This window comes from Thunnus maccoyii, chromosome 17, assembly GCF_910596095.1.
Source record: "Thunnus maccoyii chromosome 17, fThuMac1.1, whole genome shotgun sequence".
Classification (NCBI taxonomy): Eukaryota; Metazoa; Chordata; class Actinopteri; order Scombriformes; family Scombridae; genus Thunnus; species Thunnus maccoyii.
The window spans coordinates 18,110,665-18,133,187 of record NC_056549.1 but is presented as its reverse complement, the minus strand read 5'-3'; the positions used below and the strand labels follow the sequence as shown (position 1 = coordinate 18,133,187).

Below are 22,523 nucleotides of genomic sequence, written 5' to 3'. Positions count from 1 at the left end.
GTGACGGCACTTGCATTCTGTCCTGTTGCATGCTAGGATGGTGCCAAACAGAGTCTCAGTGTTTTATCTGTGTTCACCCCCTATCCCACAATGCATTATGACTCCTCACCCGTGGCTTGCCCTGTCCTGCCCCCAATCTTTTTTCCTTTCATTGACAGTGTCCCTCTTTCCCTCCTCTCTCTCTCTCTCTCTCTCTCTCTCTCTCTCTCTCTCCCCCCTCTACTGTTGCTGCATTCTTCTGATCTTTTCCTCCCTCTCTGGTCAAGGAGAGACAGGCAGAGGAGGAGAGGCAGGCAGGAATGTCAGATTCTCCCTAGCTCTCCTGCTGATACTCTTGGGTCTATCTCTTCTTACCTGTTTTTTTTTATTTTTTGCCTTTTGCTGCTTCTTTGGATCAGCATTTTGGCGGCCTACGATAAAAGATGGCAGACTATGGGCTCAAACTCAGAGGTAGGAACTTTTGACAGGTGTGTGACACATGGCTTGGTGACAGCTAGGTATGCCACAGGTGGTGCTGCGTGTTTTTAGTGCTGCTGTGCAAATTGATCAAGGTATATGCCAGCTTTGAACTGGTTGGATAGAATATGATGTTTGCTATGAAAGCAAGATAGTAGTTTTTCAAGTGGATTGTCATTTTGCCAGCTTAATTAGTTGATATTTAGTATTATATGTGCTTCTTCACAGTCTTTGGTAAGTAGACCACCAGGCACTGCAGTGTTTACCTAAGTTCTGATATTGAGTGTAAGCATAAATAGGTTTCCTGAACATCTAAATCTTGTGTTCAGTAGTTTGTTTTGTTTTTTTTTTGGACAGGGATACAAAAATGGAAGCTCTGTATGTCTTTATACTAAAATCATTTTTCAAACTACAAACATGTTCCTCTATCAGTAACCGAGCCAATAGTGGGATAGTGAATAAATGAATACTATATTGGACTTAAAGACATTTAATAGAAAATAATAACTGGGCTGGATTGTGAAGAAATGTCTGGATGAAGCAGAAGTTTTATCTTCCCCTCTCATATTATTAGCTGCTGATTTACAGTTTTCTTTACCATTTCCATATATATATATATATATATATATATATATATATATATATATATATATATATATATATATATATATATATATATATATATATATATATATATATATATATATATATATATACACACTTCAATTTTTATTGCTTTTTCAGCTCTGGTTACAACACATATACACCACTCATATAATATGACACAGAACAATATAACACTAAACAAATACTACAGAATTGTTTGTCAAGGGCAGCTGAGACATGTACACATTCTCATTACCACTTATTCCATATCTTAACAGTTCAGTTATTTGTTGGCATCGTCATGTTTCATGTAAATGATCCACTTTTCTCAGTTCTTGTCGGAAATATTGCCTTTAACTCTTAGCAGGAATGCCAACTTTTCCATTGAAAAGATATCCTGGACAATCTCAAACCTCTTTCCCTGGAGGATTACCTTTATACCAGTTTTTTATAGCTTTTTTGCTGGCTGTAAGTAGAATTTGTACCAGATATATTACAGAACAGTTGTTTGGAATAGCTTATAAACTCTCTCCATACTTGTGAGTTAGTAGTATGTACACTGTGTCACACATTTTGCACCATGCTTCATCTGAAATTTCTATATCAAGTTCTGATTCCCATTTGTTTTTTATGTTTAGTATTGAGTTTCACAGTTTTCCTGTTTCGTCCCAGGTTTGAGGAGTGACCTGGCTCGCTGCTCACAATTCATCACCCCGCTCTGACTTTTACTAGGTCCCAGTGCCCCCTCACCTTGCCGTTCTCGTTCACTCCTAATTACTTGCACCAATGCGCGCATCTACACAAAACACAAAGGTGTTTTTCAAGCAGCTAAGTGGGGATACGGGTTAATCTTTCTGGACGTTTGGAGTGTTTTCCTTACAAATTCCCAGATCTCAGCGAGGGAAGAGTGTCAACAAGGATCTGCCGGCTGGGACAAGCTTAGACAAGTGACCACTGGAGGGAGGAGGGAGGAATGCTTGGGAAATTATAGGAATTCTATGCATTCCTCTCAACCTACAGAGTCAAAATAAAACACATATCTGCAATCAGACTGCAAATAGGATTTGTGCGCTTTTTTGTGTGTATGTATGTGAGGAGAGGAGAAAAATTTGTTTGAGGGCATGTAAGTTTAGTGATGGACAGTGGTTGACTTGAAAGCCCATCATTGTGATTGTTGCAGGATTGTGTGTGTGGGTGGGGGTGGTGTTGTACTGCGAAAGACAAGACAGCCAACAGCTGAGTCTCCTTCCAGACTCCCATCAAGGTGAAGTTCACACCGGGAAATTTTTTTATGAGCGCAGCCTCACCTTGAGAGTTGTTCCATAGCCAAGATGACACTTTCTTAATGCTTTGTCAGCGTTCACCTGAGAAAAGCACGCACTTTGTTTTTCAATTTCACTAAAATAGGTTTAATTTTGATGCAGTGACTTTGAACATCATGACAACATTCAGACACGCATCTCAGTTGGTATTCTGCCAGTTAAACTTCCGGTCATTCCTATGGCTAAATGTAAAATGTGGTCAGTCAGTGACGACATAGATTTTAAAGCTCTACTGAGACAACGACTGTGCTGTGAAAATCGTGAGGGATAGGTTAAGTTTTAACTGTTAAGTATAACTTGGCTGAAGGTAACAACTGCTGCTCACCGGTGCGGCTAAACTTCGCAAATATCTCTATTTGTTTAAGCTCTGAGCTCTCATGTTTACAGTGTGATGCTGCCGATGGTTTGTTTGATTTTCACCTCAGTGCCTCCCACCGTTTCCCTCCTTCTCCCTGCTGTGTGGTCACAGGCTCTCTCCACCTGTGAGATGAAGGAGGGAGGGAGTGTTACACTGGGAGTCTGGGGCTGTATATTTTATGTGTGTGTCTCATCTGTGTTCCCAGCTGGTTGCTTTGAGGAACATGTGTGTTTTTTTTTTTGCCTGGTTTTGTCTTGTTTTGCGGGTTGTCAGCGGTTCATTTTTCTCAACCGTCTCAGTGCTTGCTTATGTAATGTTGGTCAACACTGGGTCATGAAAATGGGAACAGCTGTGCAATTTGATAGATGATGGTCATAGTTCAAAATCATAAATTTGTAACCAACTGCTTTTTTTTGTTGGGGGGGGATTTCAGAATTTATTGCCTTGGTTTTTTTTTAATTCATTCAGTTTTTTTAAGCTTTCCAGTAGCTGGCCGAAGCTCTGGTGTTAGCACAAAGCTCTACTAAGAGATTGTGAACTTAAGTGTTTAAGGTCATTGAAATGTTACACTCTTGTCATGTAAATTATTGCAAAAGTTAAAGAATTTGACCCGCATATAACCTGAAACTCAACATTGCAGTCTTCATGCTGCTATGTGAGCATGCATGTGTGTACATACAATATATTGAGAGTGTGCATGTGCTCAGTGAGCTATGAGAAGATACAAGTGGGGTTTACTCTTCCTGATATGATCATCACTTCCTGTTTGGCTGTTGAGGAAAATAAACACCTCTTTCTCAGCACATATACCGTACATGACTGTCACTGTCTGTATGTGAATCTGCCCTCCCTCCCTCCACTGTGTGACATCAGTTATGTTAAATACGATGACTGATTATTTGACAGGGGTTGGCTATTTGCTCAGCATACAAATGTGACTGTGATTCTCTTGCTTCGCTGTGCTTGTGCAGTTCGTTCGTTTCTGCTCATTGGGCTGATAGGATATCTTTATCATATGACCGAGTGACCCAGAAAGACTTCCAGTAAAAGCTCGCCAGTGTTACTAGATTATTGCTTGTTGCCTGGAATAGGGCCAAGCTAAAATGCAACCTTGTAATGTTATCACCAGGATCTCAAATTCATTGTCTTTTGTGTCTGCCTGATTTGTTTTTTTTTTTTATGAATGAAAGGATCACCTGATTTTCTTAGGAAATGATTAACATAACTAGAAGGCAGATCAGTTATCGTCAAAGGAATCCACTATTTGATATGTCTAATTTAAAATTGAAGTTAAACACCGAGGATTGTATCAGGTGAAATTGGTCGACTGCACACAGTTGTCTACTCTTTGCAGCAAAGGATCTAGAAAGACAAATGTGCATGGAGCTGTTTAAGAGACTGTTTGCATATCTCTCATCAGTTTTAAAACCTTTATTCCAGTGATCTGGCACTTTCTCACTTTTTCTATGCATACCTGACAAAATGATCTTTTGGGCTATATTGATTCAAGCTTATAGGATTGGTGTATTTTTACATATAAATCTCACCCATTTCAGTTTTAAAATGAATATTTATTATGCTAATAATGGGTATTTCTTGGTCCTAGAGCAGCTAATTGTCATAGACAGTAACACCTTTACTTATAGCTATTAGACAGTAAATTTGTTTAGATCAGGCTGAAGCTTATACATGCAGTTGAAGCTTAACCTGAAGCTTAAAATGCCTCAGGTGAGGACTACTAATTGACTAGCACACATACCACTGGCCAGTCACTTAAAGATCAGTGACTCAGACTATTTACAACTTAGCTGTGTTTATGTTTTTTCAATCATATAAATGTCAGGATAAGTAGTATGTATGACATACACACATGGCTGAAGTACTTGTGTGGCCATACATATGTAAATAGTTGTAAGTGAAATGACATAAGAAGACATGTGTAATGGTGTATTCATGTCGTTTATACACTCCCCTTGGGAAGGGTATTTCTCTCTCTTGCACACGCACACACACACACACACACACTCCAGAGCACACTTGCACACACACAGCTGTGCCGCTGCCTTGATCTGTCCAGCAGCAAGACATTCCTGTGCTGTGGTGAGTAGGAGCAGCAGACAGATTGAGGGGGAGCAGCGTGTATGAATTGAGTGTATTGTCCTCTCAAGGTGGTAAGGTGGAGAACCCAGGAGACCTGAGCCAACAGGGACCCTCTCCTTGGGGGCCTCAGAGGCCCTCCACAGGGTGCCGATAAGGCTGTAAGGATAGGAGGCCTCCTCATGGGGCTTTTTATAAAAGGAAAATTGATATTGTGTTGAAAGCATACCTGTAGTATACCTGTCCTGCTCCTCGTGCTAGACTCTGAGTTGTTTTTAAATGTTGTTGCCAACATTTTTCTCTCCCTCTGGCTGCCTCTCTCAGTCTGTTTGGCACTGTCTCCTTGTTTTTTTTCCAATTTTTTTTTGTTGTTTTGTCTTGTGGTCTAACTGTCTTTCTTTCTTCCTCTTCTTCATCTGTCAGGACATGTTTAATCATTCTACCTGTTAATTATCTACTGTGATTGATTGCCATCACTCATTGGGCCCCTTCTTATGGTACCTACCTGTTGTCTCCTGTATCCTACTTTTCATCACCTCCCTCTGCTGTCACTCCTTTGTCTTCTTTATCCTTAAGAAAGAATCCTTCAGGTATTGTTGTTAGTGCCTGAGATTTATGTGGAAAATGGGTCAACATGCTCTCAGTAGAACCTTAGACAGTGTTTAGGTTCATTGCTTTCTAAAGAAAATAGCAGAGAGAAAGGACACAGTGCAAATATATACCAGCCTAGGCAACTAGCCTTCCATGCTTCATACTTTTGTCCCAGTCCCAGTCATCTTCCTTTCCAGTGCTCCTAATATTTCTGGAGCATTTAGATAATATAGAATTCATGTTTGTCCATTTCCAACCAAAGATCTGAGGGGAAAATAAAAAAATATATAATTCAGTCCTCACTCACAGTCATGTGACACTGAATAGTAAGAATAGCTACTTGACGGCAACTTTGCTGCATCCAACATGTTTGACAACTTTTTTTTTCAAATCCAGTCAATAAGTCGACCCAAACCTCTAGCTAGCTTTACAATCTGTCGATGGTTTCACACCATTAATCTCATCTTGTCACCTCTTCACCTCCATCACCCCCACCTCTGGCCTCCTTTTGCAGTACATTCTTGTTTTTATGCCCCTTATCACCCAGCTAGCGTCTGCACACACTCACACACACACACACACACACACACACACACACACACACACACACACACACACACACACACACACACACACACACAACATACACTCCACACACCCCAAACAAAGAAGCCGACGACCGCTGGGGCTGGTGATCATAACCTTTGACCTTTTGTTCAGTTCATGGTGCTTTACACAGCGGCTAGTTGAATGACAGTGGCAGTTTAAACGCACATACACTTTACAGCTTCTCCTCCCCCAGATTACAGTCTTAGACCTCAGTCATGGTGCTTAGAAGCAGATGTGAATGCATTTCTCTTTTTTGGCCCTATTCCCTCAGGTGAACAATCCTGGAACAAAGTGACAACTTAATGAACTGGTTATTTAGGAGGCCACAGGAAGGGCACACACTTGAAGAACATCCTGTATATCCTGGGATTGTTTATTACACGACTGTGTCTCCTTATTTTTAAAGATGAATTCTTTCCAGGGCCCCTTAAAGTCCTGTCCTATTTTTGTTTCATTTAATTTTATTTGACTCTAAGTTATGACTTCTGCAAGTGCACGAGCTACTCTAATGCATTACAGGAGCCAACCATCGCCCAGGCACATCAAAGCAGCTGACCCTCTGCCTGACACACAATGAGGCCTTATTAGAGTGCCATGCTGGAGAGAATAAAGGAGGAGCAGGGAGTCAAGCGGGAAGAAAATGTGAAATATTTGCACAACTGGGTTCAGATACCAGGGGAACATTATAAATGGGCCAGGGCTGGAGCACACGTGCAAACAGAGAGTTTTTTGTCTTTTACCTCTGACGTTACCCACATTTTGACATTTTGTACACATCATCCAAATACTCCCTCTTGCCTACATTTTGTTCCTATGTAAATGTGTGTAATTTTCTGATGTTCCAGCCGCATTGATCGCAATGCTTTTAAGCCGTGATGCCTCTAGCTACAATTACCATTTACCAGCATGTCCGTGTGTGTGAGTGTGTATGTGAGAGTGAATTTGGCCAATAAGTTCCTGAAATAAACAAGTGGAAATGTTCCTTTGCTGCTGTCATCAAGAGACTGACCGTACGCACTGTTGATGTCAAGTCTTGATACACCTGTTCACCTGTCTCACACCCCCTCCTCTTTTTTTTTTTCCACAGATGAACATGACACAGTACAGAAGAAAACATTCACCAAGTGGATAAATGCACAGTTCTCCAAGGTAAAATAAAAATATGTAGACAACCTAGTTTAAACGGATGCTGACCCTTTATTGCACCAATTAAAACACACTATAAAAAGTTAATTATTTTAGGACTTACATGTGCTTCCTCTGCATGAGATTGAAGTAAAGGTTTCTGACAAGGGACTGAGGTGGTTGCACTAAATGTAGGTTATTTCAGTCCTGATATAATCAGTCTATTTCTGATAAAAAGCAGATTTTTGTGATATTATACTTCTCCTCCCTCGTTAAAGAGGGTGACGTGCCTGCAGCAAGCATGGCTACTATCAGGACCGTAAATTCAACTGTTGAAATGTTTACTTCTCACTATATAAATCTTGTTGAACTTATTGTGCTGCTCATTGCAAGCCATTACCATATCTCATCCTCATATGTTAAAACAAAGCATGAGAAGTATTTGTGATTGGATCCCGATGCTATGCTCAGTGGACTAAACACATCATTTTGTTTCAGTACATTTCTTAGTCCATGACTCTACCCAGCAATCATTTCTGTCTGAGAACTAATGGCTTTATATGTGTGGTCCTGTTTTTATATTTCATCATTCCCCTAAACAAACCATTCAGAGAATTGTGTTAAATATGTGCACTCTTGTTTAAATATTTGCACTCCTCAGACAGGGCAACATAATCCCTGCAGCTCTTAAATGCTTTCAGTTTCACAATCTTCCCTTACATTTGCTTTTTTCAAAGTGTTGAATGTCTACAGCTATGATTGTGGTTCTTATTGCCTACCAAAGTTTCTCTTCTTCTTTTCTATAGCTGGCGCTTTGTAAATCCCGCCAAACATACCTGTTGAAAGTAGCTGCCTTTTTTATTTAATTACATGTAAATGTTATGACTTCTCAAAAGATTTAAGTCCACTTTGACATAATTTTGTTTTAGTGACAATCTGACATCTGTCATTATTTTCAATGTTCAAATAATTTGTAAATCTCCACATTTCCTGAGTTGATTAAAATGTTGACTTGATTTTCTCCAATCAGACGGGTAAGACGCCCATCAAAGATATGTTCTCTGACCTGAGGGATGGGAAGAAGCTGTTGGACCTGCTGGAGGGCCTCACTGGCACTGTCCTGGTAAGTTTTTTGTATGTGTGTATTGAGGTTTGCACACTTTTTGTCACACAGTTTTAACATTTTTAGGAACAGAGAAACCTGACCTTTAAAATTCCTGAGAATTGTTTCAGTACTGTTTGACTTCATTTGGAACTTGAGCTGTGGCATGAAGGAAACAAGATTGGTTTGCAAGCACATTTTATCAAACTGAACAACAAGGACAACGTATTCAAAACAAAGATTTTCAAGCAAGGAATTTAACACCACCCATGTGCTTATGGATTTGTGGGCAATACAATTGCAATGTTTTTCATAGCTGAAGGGTGACTGCTGAATCCCCTCAAGCCAGCACAAGCACATCTATTACTTCATGCAAAAACTAAATCTAATGTAAACATTAAAGCTTCACATGGGGCCTTAGCAGCTCTGGTTTAGTTCCTGAAATAGAACCAGCTAAATCAAAAGCAGATGTGTTGCAAACTTATTGCATCTCCAATTTCATCAGTTTTGCTCGTTCTTACGTTATCTGAAACTTTGTCAATTTCTTCATATGTGTATTTTCTGCATGGGTGTGATTTTCCATAAGACACTTAAGTTTTTACTTAACTAATTAAATTGACATTTTATATACTGGCTTCCCACCCAATACTCCATCAAAAAAAGAATGGGTAAAAGTGCAATTCATACATTTCTTTCAGTGTCCCATCCCTGTGTATGTATGTGTATTTGCATTTGCATACACACACACACACATTTTTGTGTCACTCACTGATTATTCTTTTTTTATCACTGTCACCTCACTGTCGCCCCTTCAGCAGCATATCTGCTGTCTAGCACCTGCAGCTGTACAAGTGCCAACTGTCTCTATGCCATGCAAACAGACACACACACACACACACACACACACACACACACTATAGCAGAATACTAATTCTATAATTGAGTGCTAATGAGTGGCTGAGGTATGTGAAGATTTGCATTTGGCAGCCATTCATCCTGTCATTCTTTCTATAAGTTGGCCTGCGGACACTGCTGATAGAGTAATGGGTGTGATGAATGTATGGGGAGAAACACTCTGTTGAGTGATGGCAGATCTTTTCTTTGTGTAGCAATGCCTCACATCATATATTTCAGGCTCTAGTTTGATCTGGGACTAAGTGTGTGTGTATTCGTAAATGAATATGTCAATGATTCCACTGAAACTCATTGCTCTAAATCTACTCCATTCATCTTAGGTGATTTTATGAACTGTCAAAGATCCCTGCAGCTTTATGATTGGCAAGTGAACAATGAACATGCTGTCAGCTGATTTATGCTGTGTTTCCTCTTCCTCAGACCAAAGAGCGAGGATCCACCAGAGTGCACGCTCTTAACAACGTCAACAAAGTACTTCAAGTTCTACATCAAAATAATGTGAGTACATGCTTATTTTTTCGTCACATCAGCTACTGTTTGGTGGACGCTTCCAGCCAAATCACATGCACCAGTTCTTATTAACCAGGTTCCACGAAGGCCAAAGAGTCTGCAGAGTTTAGTTTAAGCCACGTAGTACAGCTGCTGATTGCTCTCATTAACACACCATCAGCCAGAAAGAGGGAACTAGAATGACCAGTAAAATTAGCTGTTAGTTGTTGTGTTTTGTCGTAGTAAATCTTGCAGACTCGGTATATTTCCAGCACAGGTGGCACTGGCTTGATTCATATTAGTAACACTTCTTGTAACTACCCAGGACTACATGTTCTCCTGTGGCCTTTCTTCTGAATGTGCCATTCTGTCTGCACTGTGTTCTGTATCTTTCTTTGTCTCTCTGCCTCCCTCAGTCTTTCGCTCCCTCGTCCCTCCTCCTCTCTGTGTAAAATGGTTGGTCTTAATGCCTTGACCTCAGCAGTGGGCTCTGGAGTTTGCATGGAAGCCCTGTTCCTGCAAGAGCCAGAGACTTTCAACTGGCAGAGAAGGCCAGAGTTCCCATGAGCCTGTAAAGTCTGCTGACTGGAGGAAATGAAATAAGGCCTTTGGATGGTTTTGAAAATAAATAGAAATTGTAAAAATACTTTTAAAACCACATTAATCATTCAAATATGCTTGAGTTTCATGTCATGTCTTAGTCGTGAAATAATGCATCTTTGCCGTCCACACTTAACATGAGTCTAATGCTGTATCTAGAGAGGAGCAGTGGCCACAGCATTGGAAAATCTCATGTGCAAAAAGCCTGTCATGTTTTTGTCTCCTACTTGGCTCAGGTCGTCAAAAAAGCACTCAAGTGGCTCCCGTGTGAGATGCGTGAAACTTTTCCACTGTCAACTGCAACGTGCATGACAATCATAATAATTTCCCTGTGCAATCACGCAGACCCAGACCTGTTTGCATTTGTAGAATTTATGTCACTGCAAACGGAAGAGGTCGGAGTATAGTGGGAACATGAGGCCGAGAGAAGCAATGCTGTAGCCAGACAGGCCTAATTGGGACTAGAGATGGGTCGCAGGTCAACTCTGCAGTAGAGAAAGACGTCACTTTTTAGTTTGACCAGACACTTGACCTCATGTTCCACTCTGTGCCTTGATCCTCTCCTAAATATTTATATGTAATCATTCTACACTTGGCCTGACCTCCTATGACAAGTGTCTGACAAACCTCACAGGTAGCAGTGGATGGATGTAATTAGGACACTATAATCCACTGTGTGTAAAGCATGGTTCAGAAGTACTCAGCTGTAGCAGTGTGGACACTCATTAAGATTTGAAGCGTTATTTTTTACCCAGCTGCATATAGAAGCTCGAAGGTTATTATGTGATCAGAGTTGTTACTTTAAGTGTTTAACATACATTAACGTACATACAAGCTTAATTGTGAAAGTTAATTATAATCAATGCAAACAAATGAGATTTTCACAGAGAAGATTTTATTATTTTATATGGTGTGTAATGAGGTTGAATTTGCTTGTTAATATTCCATTGCTTGTTATAATTATTTCTAGTGAGCTGCTGTCTTACTCTGTGCCCCCTCTTTCAGGTCGATCTGGTAAACATAGGAGGTACAGATATTGTGGATGGGAACCACAAGCTGACCTTGGGCCTCATCTGGAGCATTATCCTCCACTGGCAGGTGAGCACACATACATGCTGTTCCCTTCTGTCCTCCCAGATGCTGCATGTACACACACAAACCCTCATTAATGTTTGCTCTTACTGTGAACTCAGTGTTCACTAATATTCCTGAGGGATCAAAAATACAGATGACGTAAAAGCCATATTGATGTGCGCACATGCGTGCATGCATGTCAACTTGCTTATCGTCTGCTGCTGTGTGAGATTGACCTGCTGAAATATGAAACAACCATCTGGAGGAAAATAGCTAATCAATAGGTTTTATTAAAACAGTTTGAGCACTGATATTTCTTTCAATATTATTAAAAAAATTAATAATTATAACATATTTTTCATTATTCTTTCAGTGTTATTAGTTTACCTTAATACCACTCCTGTCACTGTATGCACAATGAATGGATTTGATATGTTTATGTTGTTGTGCATCCTAGACATGTCATTGTAGGAAACCTGTGGTTAGTTCATATGCCCACGTTTGGATTAGCACAGAATGTGTGGATATTTCTAAGCAGCCTGGTGTTTCTTGAAAAAACATAGCTCCTGCTGATGCTCTGATCTGCCTTGTCAATTCAAGGATTATTAGAGTTACAGTCACTTTCCATATCAACAAAATCCACAAGCAAAATTATCACAATAAAGCAGCTAACAGTAAGTTCCTGTATTATATCTTGGGAAACAAATGGAATCAAAATGTGCTAATTTGCATATTTTAGCATGTTGCATGTTTTAAATGTTTATTCATCTTTATTTATATATGTGTCTTTTTTCTTTTTGGACTGTGTGCATGTAGGTTAAAGACATCATGAAGGACGTCATGTCCAACCTTCAGCAGACCAACAGTGAGAAGATTTTACTCAGTTGGGTACGCCAGTGCACCCGTTCATACCCAGAAGTCAATGTGCTGAACTTTACCACCAGCTGGGCTGACGGCCTGGCTCTTAATGGCATCCTACACCACTTCAGGTGAGGACAACATAGACTCTGGAGGGTACTGGAGCATGAAACGTGGTCATGGTAACAATCATTACTTTACTGCTGTGACCCGTTAAAACTGACAAAAGGCTGAGGAGCCTACATTCATGTTGAAATTGATTGAGTTGCTGCTGTTCACTTTGTGTGTGACTATGCATTTTCCATAGTTCAAAACCCACATTATAGGCGTTACATATTTGACATGTGCCCTTTGATTCCAAATGTAAATCATACTGAGCACAGGCCAAGACCTTCAAACGCTGTCAAGAAACCAAGGCCTGGAATTTAGAAGTGGGAGATGTTTAGGATCCTTTCTATAGCCTCTTTCACACATGCAGGAACATTTCCTGCATGGGGTCGTGAATAGGAGCAGGGATCGATATTCAGGAAAATCTGCACTGCCAATTTCCCACCTCAAGACCTAGTAACATTTCAGGGAAAATGCTGGTACGGCTATGTTGTGAATGAAATCAGGGACAAGCATGTCTGTCAGACGAAAGACGCTTTCACATGGAGCAAATGAACCAATCACAAGACTCTGCTGATGACACATTTGAATCCGCGACTTGTTTACAGTTGCCATGCCAATGCTTTTGCGGGTGATTTGTCTCGCAAACTTGTTGAATATCAAAAACATGACATTGGCACTGGACAAAAACATCCCTTCACCCATCATGTTCCTATAAATAATAAGAGACGTCTTCGGCCGTATACACATACTGTACATCCGGCCTTGCCCATCATCTTCTTCTTCTGTTGAGTTTTATGGCGGTTGGCATCCAAAAGTGTTGCATGACCGCCATCTGCTGGACCATCCCTTGCCCCATCTATTCCTGCATTGCCATTGCATGTGTGAAAAGACGCAAGCTGGAAATGTTCCTGAATGTAGCTGCATGTGTGAATAGTGAAAATCGCTAGCGGCGCCTGAAAGGTTATCCCAGTAATATACTGGGAACTATGTGTGAAACAGGCTTATGTGAGTGTATTTGTGTGTGTGAGGAAAAGAGAGTGAGGATACCCTGGCTGTGCAAGTGGCAGAAGGTCAGGTTGACAGGTCAGCACATGCTGGGTGTGTGTACACTGCTTGACTTGCTCTGTTTACGCCTGCCATGTCACTGTTTGCACACACTCGGTGAGCGAAGCGTCAGGGGTGTTTCCCCCCCCTCCTTTCTGTAACCCCTTGTCCTTAGCAGTGACACACACACACACACACACACAGGATTGTGAGCTGTGAGAAAGGCCAGTGTTGGTTTAGACCTGGGCCAGGGTTTAGGTGAATCACTGAACACACACATTCCAAACCCAACTGGCCTCAACAAAGGAAAGTCTTTTCTGTAGACAAGGCATATATATAAGTAAATATTTATGAATTTGTCCCTACATGAAGGATATGTTTATGTGATGTAATTGTTCAAAAACTTGGTGGTGTGTACAAAACAGAAGCATATGAACAACAGAAGCTGTTGCTTTAAAAGATGATACATGAGATGAATTCACTTGGATGAAGGAAAACTTAATTCTTTTATTGTGTTCAGATTCTTTTTTTTTCACTCTACCAGTTGAGAAATGCATACAACAAAATAGAAATATGTTCATATGGTTTATTATGAATGATCTGATATTGTAGCCTTTATACCTGAAACCTTTTAATGTTACTGTGTGCATGTTTCCTCTCTCGTTGCTGCTGTCCTGTGTGTCGTAAGGCCAAACGCATTCAGCTGGGATCAGGTGGTCCGACTGAGCCCTGTGGAGAGACTGGACCACGCCTTCACTGTAGCCAAAGACCAGCTGACTATCGAGAGGCTACTGGATCCTGAAGGTATTACTTTGCCACAGGGGGAGGTCATTTGTACAGTGTTTTTTTTTGGAAATGAAAGTTTTTATCAAAAAAGGTTGCAAAAGAAAAGGCACCTCTCTACTACCTTTTTTAGTAGTCCCAAAAAAAATATAAATTGATTGTGGTATGACGTACATTTTACAGTCTGAAATTCCCACATAATAAAACATAGTCTGAGTACACGTAGCCTGCCTTCATGTTCTGCCAGTGCTTGGATAAACTCACTGTGCAGCAAATACCTTGATGTTGTCTTTGGCTGAAGATTTGTAAGAAGCTGTGTTTGCACAGAATGTTTTTCTAGTTCATGTCGCACCTGTAGATGCTCTGTGTGCATGAGCCGTCTATATTCAGACGCCTCTTGTTATGTCATGACTGAGGGGCAGTCACACCTGACCTGTGTCAAAGCCGGGTTTAATTACTACAACTTGCATCAACTTGCTTCTTTCTTTCCCCTCTCACCTTCCTTCCCATCTCATCTCCCCCCCCATCACCCTTTAACTGCTATCTCACTCCATCTGCCACGCTGCTTTTCTCCTTATCCAATTTTCACCTCATTATCCCCCTCTCTCTCTCTCTCTCTCTACCTCCTGCTTTTCATGCTTAATTTGTATCTCTTCTACCTACTGTCTTACAGATGTGGCGGTGCAGTTACCGGATAAGAAGTCCATTATCATGTACGTGACATCACTGTTCGCCGTGCTGCCAAAAGATGTGAGCATGGAGGCTATCAGAGAAGTGGAGACCCTACCACGCAAATACAAAGTGGAGGCTGAGGACTCAGGTCCAGGCGTCAGTGCTCAGGTAAAATGTCCAACACAGTATGTTACAGTTGTTACTTAATGTGGTATTTTTAGGACAAAGTGGATTTGACACATGGGTCTACACCAAAGGGTCACTGAATGATGTCATGACCCTTAAAACTACTCACATAAAAGGTGCCTACTGGAATCCATGGTTAAATCTGGGTTTTTTGGGGTTTTTTTTTTTTTTTTTTTTTTTTTACAGAATCCAAGGTGTTCTTTTATGTGCAAACTTTAAAAAAAATCCACAGCTGGTACACAGCAATGTGGACAGAAGAACATTAGATCAAAGATTCAGAAATTTATGACTGGAATTGAAAATCGTGTTTCTTAACAAACCTCAGATTCTTATACATTTGGAAACAGTTGGTTCTTTGTACCCAAACCTAGTTCACTGTTCGGTATTTTTTTTGGCATAATAACAAAACTATGCTCACAGGAAGAATATTAAAGATGTACTTTGTGTTTTCTATGACTTGAAGATGCGCTATTGTAGTATTTTAGTATTTAGTATTTTGTTAATCATTTTGTTAATCATTTGGCCTGTTCTGAATCTGCAGAAGATAAGGACTTTAGACCTCAGCGTGTTTTAGCTTTTTTGTTATATTTTAACAGGAAAAGTCTCCTGCACAGGGATCTAAATGATATGGGAGGCTCTTTTGGCTCTGGATTCTCATGGGTATTTGCTACACTGATGATGCTAGCTACTTTATAATCTGTTTGAGCTGGGCTAACCTGACCAGCATGATTTAGTGATATAACAGTCAATGAATTACATATTGCCTAAACTTTTCTCTCTGGACTTCAACTTTGGAATTTATTTTCCACATGTGCCAATTATAAACTGCAATTAGTTTGAAATTGACTAGGAAGACTATGTGGTTTAAAGGGCATACTGCTCTCAAAGAAGCCTAGCGAACGTCCTATACAAAGTGGTTTGTGATAAATATGTCACAATACAGTTACACCTCTAATAAAACCAGTACAATAACCCCATTAATCCCCATGGTTCAGTTATTTCAGCAGTGACACAGTGCTTCAGATCAGCAGATATATCTCCCCCAGTGGCTGCCTGTCTGAATCCCTCTGTCTGTGCTGGTGTAAACAAGCCTTTATCTCTTTCTGTGAATGGAAAGATGGTAGTTCAGCTCCTTTTTTAAAACAACTGAAATGCTGGAGTCTCAAAAACTTTGAACTCATAACTACTTCAACCTTTTCTGCTCTGTTGTGTTTCTGATAACATTCAGTTCGAAAGCCACAGACTCAGTTATGTGCAGGCATAAGGAATATTGTGAAGTATCTCATTGTGTGTGTTGCCAGATAGAATGAGTCACTCCCACTCTGAAAAAGCCATCTCCTTCATTCTCTCCAGCGCTGCTCATGAAAAGCACAGCAGGCGCAGGCAAATAGGGAGCAGAGCCATGACTCACCCCTCTGACATTAGCCTACAGACCAAGCCGCACGCTGCTGGAAACATACCGAAGTGCTGTTATAGCATGGAAGGAAATGAGGGAATAAATTGGTGAGAATGGGAGTGTGTGCAGAGAGTTGACAGGGAAGGTTATTTGAGCATTAAAGATGTCTGTGTGCTGGTGGGCGGGTGTCTTCAGTGTGTGACTGACATGCACATGCTGATACTTCATTGAGAAACATCAGTGGATATTTCAGGGTGTCTTATTTGTACATCTTGGACTTTCCTACCGTTTCACTTATGCTTGTAATCTGTATATAGCTTTGTTTTTTCCTGTTTTTATTCTTTTCATATACTCCATTTAGAATTTTGTACACACTCTGGTCCATACTGTATGTATTGGGGACATTTTTAGTCCTCCCCAGCCTGCTGTTCTCTTTTTCTTTCAATCACATGCAGCTGGGGGGCAGCTGGCTTCAGAGGTTTTCAGTCAGGAGTCAGAAAATCCCGAAACCACCTCTTAAGTTTTTATTGCCCATGGGCACATACTTCACACGCCTTGGAACGAATGCTGGAAAAGTCTTTTTTAAATGGCGCTCTGATTGGTCCAACAAGGGGTTTACTTTCCTGGCACGCTTCCGCTCCCCATAGGAAGTGATGCGTAATACTGCTGGTAGTGAGACTGAGTGGAGGAAAAATAAAGGCTCTTTGTTTTTGATGACTATGTTCGGTTCCTCTCTTTAGTTTTAGGTTTGTAATATTGGTGTTGTGATAATGTTTAGGTGTTTTTTAATGTTGATTTTGGATGTTTGTTTTCAATATTGATGACTTTAGCTCAAGATCTAATTCAATTTTATAGCAGTGTTTTCATTTCAGTTGGAATATCACTGATGTTAAGTGCACCAGTGTATGCATTACATGCTGCAGAATCACAACTGCAAAACTGATGAATGCAGGGATTGAGTTGAGCAAATCATCTGGTGATAATAAAGTGTTCTGTTGAGCCAGACCACAGCTATTTTACAGCCATTCGATTCAATAAATAGACCAAGGCTGCAGTTTTCTCTCTCTCAGTCTCTCCTGTCTTTCTTTCTCTCTCTGTTGCTCTGCCTTTGTCTGCCTACACTGGGCTAATATAAGTAAGGGCTTACAATATTTGTGTGACTTATTCCAAAATACCCAAAAGGTCATAGAATATTTCCAGCAGGTGACCTTTCCCTGAGTTCGTTACACAGACGTTACCACTGTGTAAATTCAGACTGGAAAACAAAGGTCCATTTGACTTATTACTGTACCAGTCCCTACACACCCATTAGCAATTCTGTCATATTTGACTTGGCATGGGTGCTGTTGCAGATTTTTTATCTCCTCTTCATTTCAACAGATTTTTTTACTGCATTTCCTTTAGAAAAATGGAAACCTGGAATAACTTGTTAAATGCTGTTGTCAACAAAGGCCCAACCATGTCCATATAGTATGTAGAAACACTGTATTTAAAGTAATGTATATTTTAGGTTTTGTTAAAAATGTGGCTGAAATGCCTATTCTATAGTGTTTTGATTTAGCAAAGCCTGGTTGGTTGTTGAGAGAAATTGTTGAAGGAAATGAGCATTGTCACTACAATGAAAGATTATCTTTCCATGTGTAGCTAGATCGTGCCAGGGTATTAAGTGTAAGATTTGATTCAACCCCTTCTCTTCAAGTTTCCCAAGCTTGTCCTCTTTTGCCTCCTCTCATTGGAGGCAATACCTTCCATCCTCCTGCCTGTACAGCAAACCTCACCCAAACATACTACTGTGTTTGAAACTTACTGCTATTCCTAGAATGAAGATTGACCTGCTCAGCATGCCAGGGGCACCTCCCAGCATCCTGTAATAGGCCTGCAGTTGTTTTTTTTTTTTTTTTTTTTCTTAACTGGGCAGGGCAGGTCGCTGTGCGTGCTCCGGAGCAGCCCAGACCCCTCCTAGATGTCTGGTTCTATTTTCAAACTTGCCAGCTGATGCGCCAGATGAAAATCTGAGTAAAGGACACATGGAGGTTTTGGGCATGGCTATGTTTAATGCACATGGTTATCCTCAGAGTTTTAGCTTTTCAGTTTTGTGTTTGAGTTTTAATGTGGCGATTTGAAAGTGACAAGCAAAGACTTTTACATTACAGTTACATTTTCTTATTTTTATTCCAGTTTAAAGACAGTAGATTTGACACTGTAAGAATCCTGTTAAGAATCCTGTCCAATGCTGTCTGTCAAAGTTAGGCCCTGTACAGTTTCCACAGTAGTTACTATTAGTAATATTGTACTACAAATGGAGTAATTATAGTACTAGATGGAAACATGATGTCTATAATTTGGTCAACCTGTGGCTTCATCCCCTGCCTCATGTCTCTCAGAATGTGCAGATGGAGGAAGCAGGCAGCAGCCCCCAGCCCGAGACCCCCAGCACCCTGACAGAGATGGAGGGGGAGATGGAGGGCGGCATGTTAGAAGTGGACCTGGACAGCTACCAGACCACGCTAGAAGAGGTACTGACCTGGCTGCTGTCGGCTGAGGACGCTCTGCAGATCCAGGATGAGGTGTCGGACGATGTGGAAGAAGTCAAAGATCAGTTTCACACACACGAGGTGAGAAGAGACATGCATATTGGGTTATGGCATGCAGAGATGCAAGCATACATGCACATGCATACAGAGGTGTGTAATTCATCTTTTTTTAAGGTGGAATTTACGAGTTATCACTGATGAGGCTTGACAAAATGATGAAATATATGATACTTGTTAAAGTTAGTAGATGAAAAGTCCATGACTGTTTCTATACTTACTATAGCTGCTTAATTAGTGTTTTCCTAAATGATATGTATCCAGACTTTTCATATTGAGTGGATTCATTATTAGCACACATATTGATGCACCTCTGTGATGCAATTTTACTCCACCAATGTTGTTATTTGTCAGACTTGCATACCAGTTTTAAGTCTAAGAACTGTCACTCTCCATTGTTGAGCCTGAAGATAGTATCCCACAGAGAGAAGCCTCCCACAACCAACAGTACATGCTCCGTACATGTTGGGAATGTCAGGAATTCTGCTAAGAACAGTGGAGCACAGCACCCCATGGTGCCCTGGCCCAGAGCTTACTTGCTTGTTTGAGAAGGCGTAGTTGCAGGGTTTGTGTCTGTGCATGTGTGTAAAGGGGCTTTGGCTGGATTCCCTTGGCTGAAATGTGAATATTTGTGAAGTCTAATGTCTGGAATCCAGGTCAAAGCAGAAAGCTGGTAGCAAGACTGAAAGCAACCAAATCCAAAGCCTCTTTAACAGCCAGGCTTTTCAAGAGGTCTAGAAAATCAATCCAGTTTGTTTCGGCCTGGTTGTTCCCAACTTACTCCAGCTTCTCCACCAAAGCCTCATCAAAAACAATGTGCTCAGAGGTGCAGTCAAAAATGCTTACTCATCCAGACAGCTCCCTGAAAACAGACAACAACTCAAAAATTCATTGGCCTCGATATTGCGCAAGAGCCAGCCAACAGCAGCCCCTCTGAGGAGTTGTGAAGCAACCTAGCTCTTTCAAATTTGGTCCTATATTCTTTCTTGAAGCACTTTCTCCTTCTTCTGTTTTGTAATTGGCCTCAGTTGGCCACTTGACAGAATCAGCCCTTGAGTATGTGCACACAGGCTCATCTGTCTGTTGCTACAGCAACACTTGTGAAACCAAGGGCACAGAGATGATGCCCAGTGCTTCTGGAGGGCGTTAAATGTTATTAAGTGAAGCTAGAGGTTGGGGAGAGAAACATATCCAGATGTAAGTATGTGGATGGAACCTCAGATAATTGAAGCAATATTAGGACTACATGTTTGACTGTTCTGGATCAGGATACTTGTGTTTAAGGGTATCTGGTTATACATTGTCCGCCTTTACTTTAGACAGAGATTGAATGTCTTCCTGTAAGTTTTTCAGCCCTGCCTTTTGTCAGGGCTGTTTTGTTTCAGGCACACTGCTTTGCAGGAAGGCCAGCATTTGAAATGAAAACAGTTCCACAGTCAGAGATTTTCTGTCAACTTTTATCATAACCTTTATCTCTGTAAAGGCCTTTATGATGGAGTTGACGGCTCACCAGAGCAGCGTGGGTAATGTGCTGCAAGCGGGTAATCAACTGATTGCCCAAGGCAACCTGACAGAAGAAGAAGAAGATGAAATCCGGGAGCAGATGAGCCTCCTCAACTCCCGCTGGGAGAGCCTCCGAGTGGCAAGCATGGACCGCCAGGCCAGGTAGAGACACACACACACACATACACCTGCTTCAATCCTGTAGATGTAATGCAATACTTTCTGCCGTTGTTTATTTGCAAATGACAATTTTACTGTTTTTTTGATGTTTTTTTTTTTAAGAAAAATAAGGCTTAAAATTCAAACATTTTTAAAGATTTGTTTTACAGTTTAGAGTGCTGTGCCATCACATCATGAGCCACACATTGTCCAGTAGAGGTAATTGTTCTCTCAGTGTCAGTGTGACCATAGATATTTATGGGTTTTCCGTGTGAAGAATGTGCAAGACTGCAAGCTCTGTGAAGGTGACACCTGATAAGCCTGTAGCCATCCAAGGCCTAACAAGTTAGACACTTAGTCAGTGTTATCAAGGTTTATGATGCTCTAGACACACTCATACACACACATACACAGTTATTCATAAATCGTATTCACGATGTCCGCTTGAGCATTTGTTGACCTTGATTTAAAGTGTGTGTGTCATGACTCCTTGTCTGTGGAGTCTTGAACATTGTCACTCAATCCAGTGTTTGTGCTTCTGTGAAGCAGAACTCAGAACACACTACTAAACCAGCTTAACAGGCAGTCTCACCTTAAAGTTTATGTCATCTGGTATCATCTTTTTATGTCTCTTAAATTTCTCTCTCTCTCTCTCTCTCTCTCTCTCTCTCTCTCTCTCTCTCTCTCTCTCTCTCTCTCTCTCTCCAGGCTCCATGAAGTCCTAATGGACCTTCAGCAGCAGCAGTTACAGCAGCTTTCAGATTGGCTGACACAGACAGAAGAGCGAATAAGAAAGATAGAGACAGAACCGCCTGCAGAAGACGTGGAGGTCTACAAAGAACACATAGAACAACACAAAGTAAAAATACTTTCCCCATTCAAACATTTTTCAGCCCAAATTATTATTTTGTATAATGATCCAAGACTGAAAATTTGGAAAATAGATGTAGTCAGTGAAGTTGATGCGATAAAACATGTTTGTATGAATTTAGATGATGCTGCTCTTGTTCTCAGACAATCTTTTGATCACTGTGTCACATGCTTGATCCTGTAGTTTTGTGACTCATGCACTGTGATCTCTGTGGTGTCATCATAAAGCTGAATAGCTCATCTCTGCCAGCTCTGTTAATGGGTAATATGTGACCATGCTGAATTCACTATTTGGGTTTCCGCTCAGGAGCTTCAGAACGACCTGGAGGCGGAGCAAGTAAAGGTTAATTCTCTAACACATATGGTGGTCGTGGTGGATGAGAACAGCGGTGAGAGTGCCACTGCTGCGCTGGAGGAGCAACTACAAGTAAGTTGTCAGCCTGGACGTGCTTTTTGTGAATTTGTTTTGCCTCCTTCAGTACATGTAATAAATTACATTTGCCTTTTAATTATTAATCTGGATAAATAACATGTAAAATGTTGCTACAAGATTGTTACCCTACTGCTATCTAATGTGTGTTTATATACTAACTATATACTGTATATATACGTTTTTATACAGAAACAATAGTATTTTGCTCAGCTTTTTGTTGTCTTGATCCACAAAGGCAGAATGATGAAGCTAAACATGAGTTTTACATGGATTATGAAGCTATAAATAATGTCTTTATATGTAAGAACCTGTACCAGAGAATTGATTTTGAATGCATGTATTTTTTAGTTGTATTTCTGAAAATATCCATGACTGCTTTAATGTTTGTCTCTATCGTGCATTCAGTCCTTGGGTGAGCGCTGGGCAGCTGTGTGTCGCTGGACGGAAGAGAGGTGGCACAAGCTGCAGGAAGTATTCATGGTATGGCAACAGCTTCTATCGGACCAGGTAGGACATTCAGCAGGCTCTCTCTCTTATACACACAGACTCTTATATGCGCCTTGGCTTCTCTTC

General features: G+C 40.8%; 1 protein-coding gene across 4 annotated transcripts in view; it reads left to right on the top strand.

The window, feature by feature from the left end:
* Positions 1-22,523, top strand: part of utrn (utrophin) — a 182,938-nt gene that overhangs the window by 11,399 nt on the left and 149,016 nt on the right. For 3 of the 4 annotated variants that reach the window (XM_042391219.1, XM_042391220.1, XM_042391218.1), the window contains 12 exons: positions 7,127-7,188; positions 8,195-8,287; positions 9,602-9,679; positions 11,276-11,368; positions 12,161-12,333; positions 14,046-14,161; positions 14,814-14,980; positions 18,779-19,009; positions 20,469-20,650; positions 21,356-21,506; positions 21,825-21,944; positions 22,356-22,457. In XM_042391219.1, coding sequence (XP_042247153.1) covers positions 7,127-7,188; positions 8,195-8,287; positions 9,602-9,679; positions 11,276-11,368; positions 12,161-12,333; positions 14,046-14,161; positions 14,814-14,980; positions 18,779-19,009; positions 20,469-20,650; positions 21,356-21,506; positions 21,825-21,944; positions 22,356-22,457 — 1,568 coding nt within the window. Of the gene's footprint in view, positions 1-339; positions 451-7,126; positions 7,189-8,194; positions 8,288-9,601; positions 9,680-11,275; positions 11,369-12,160; positions 12,334-14,045; positions 14,162-14,813; positions 14,981-18,778; positions 19,010-20,468; positions 20,651-21,355; positions 21,507-21,824; positions 21,945-22,355; positions 22,458-22,523 lie in introns of those variants that run through there. The other variant, XM_042391221.1, reaches the window with a different exon arrangement.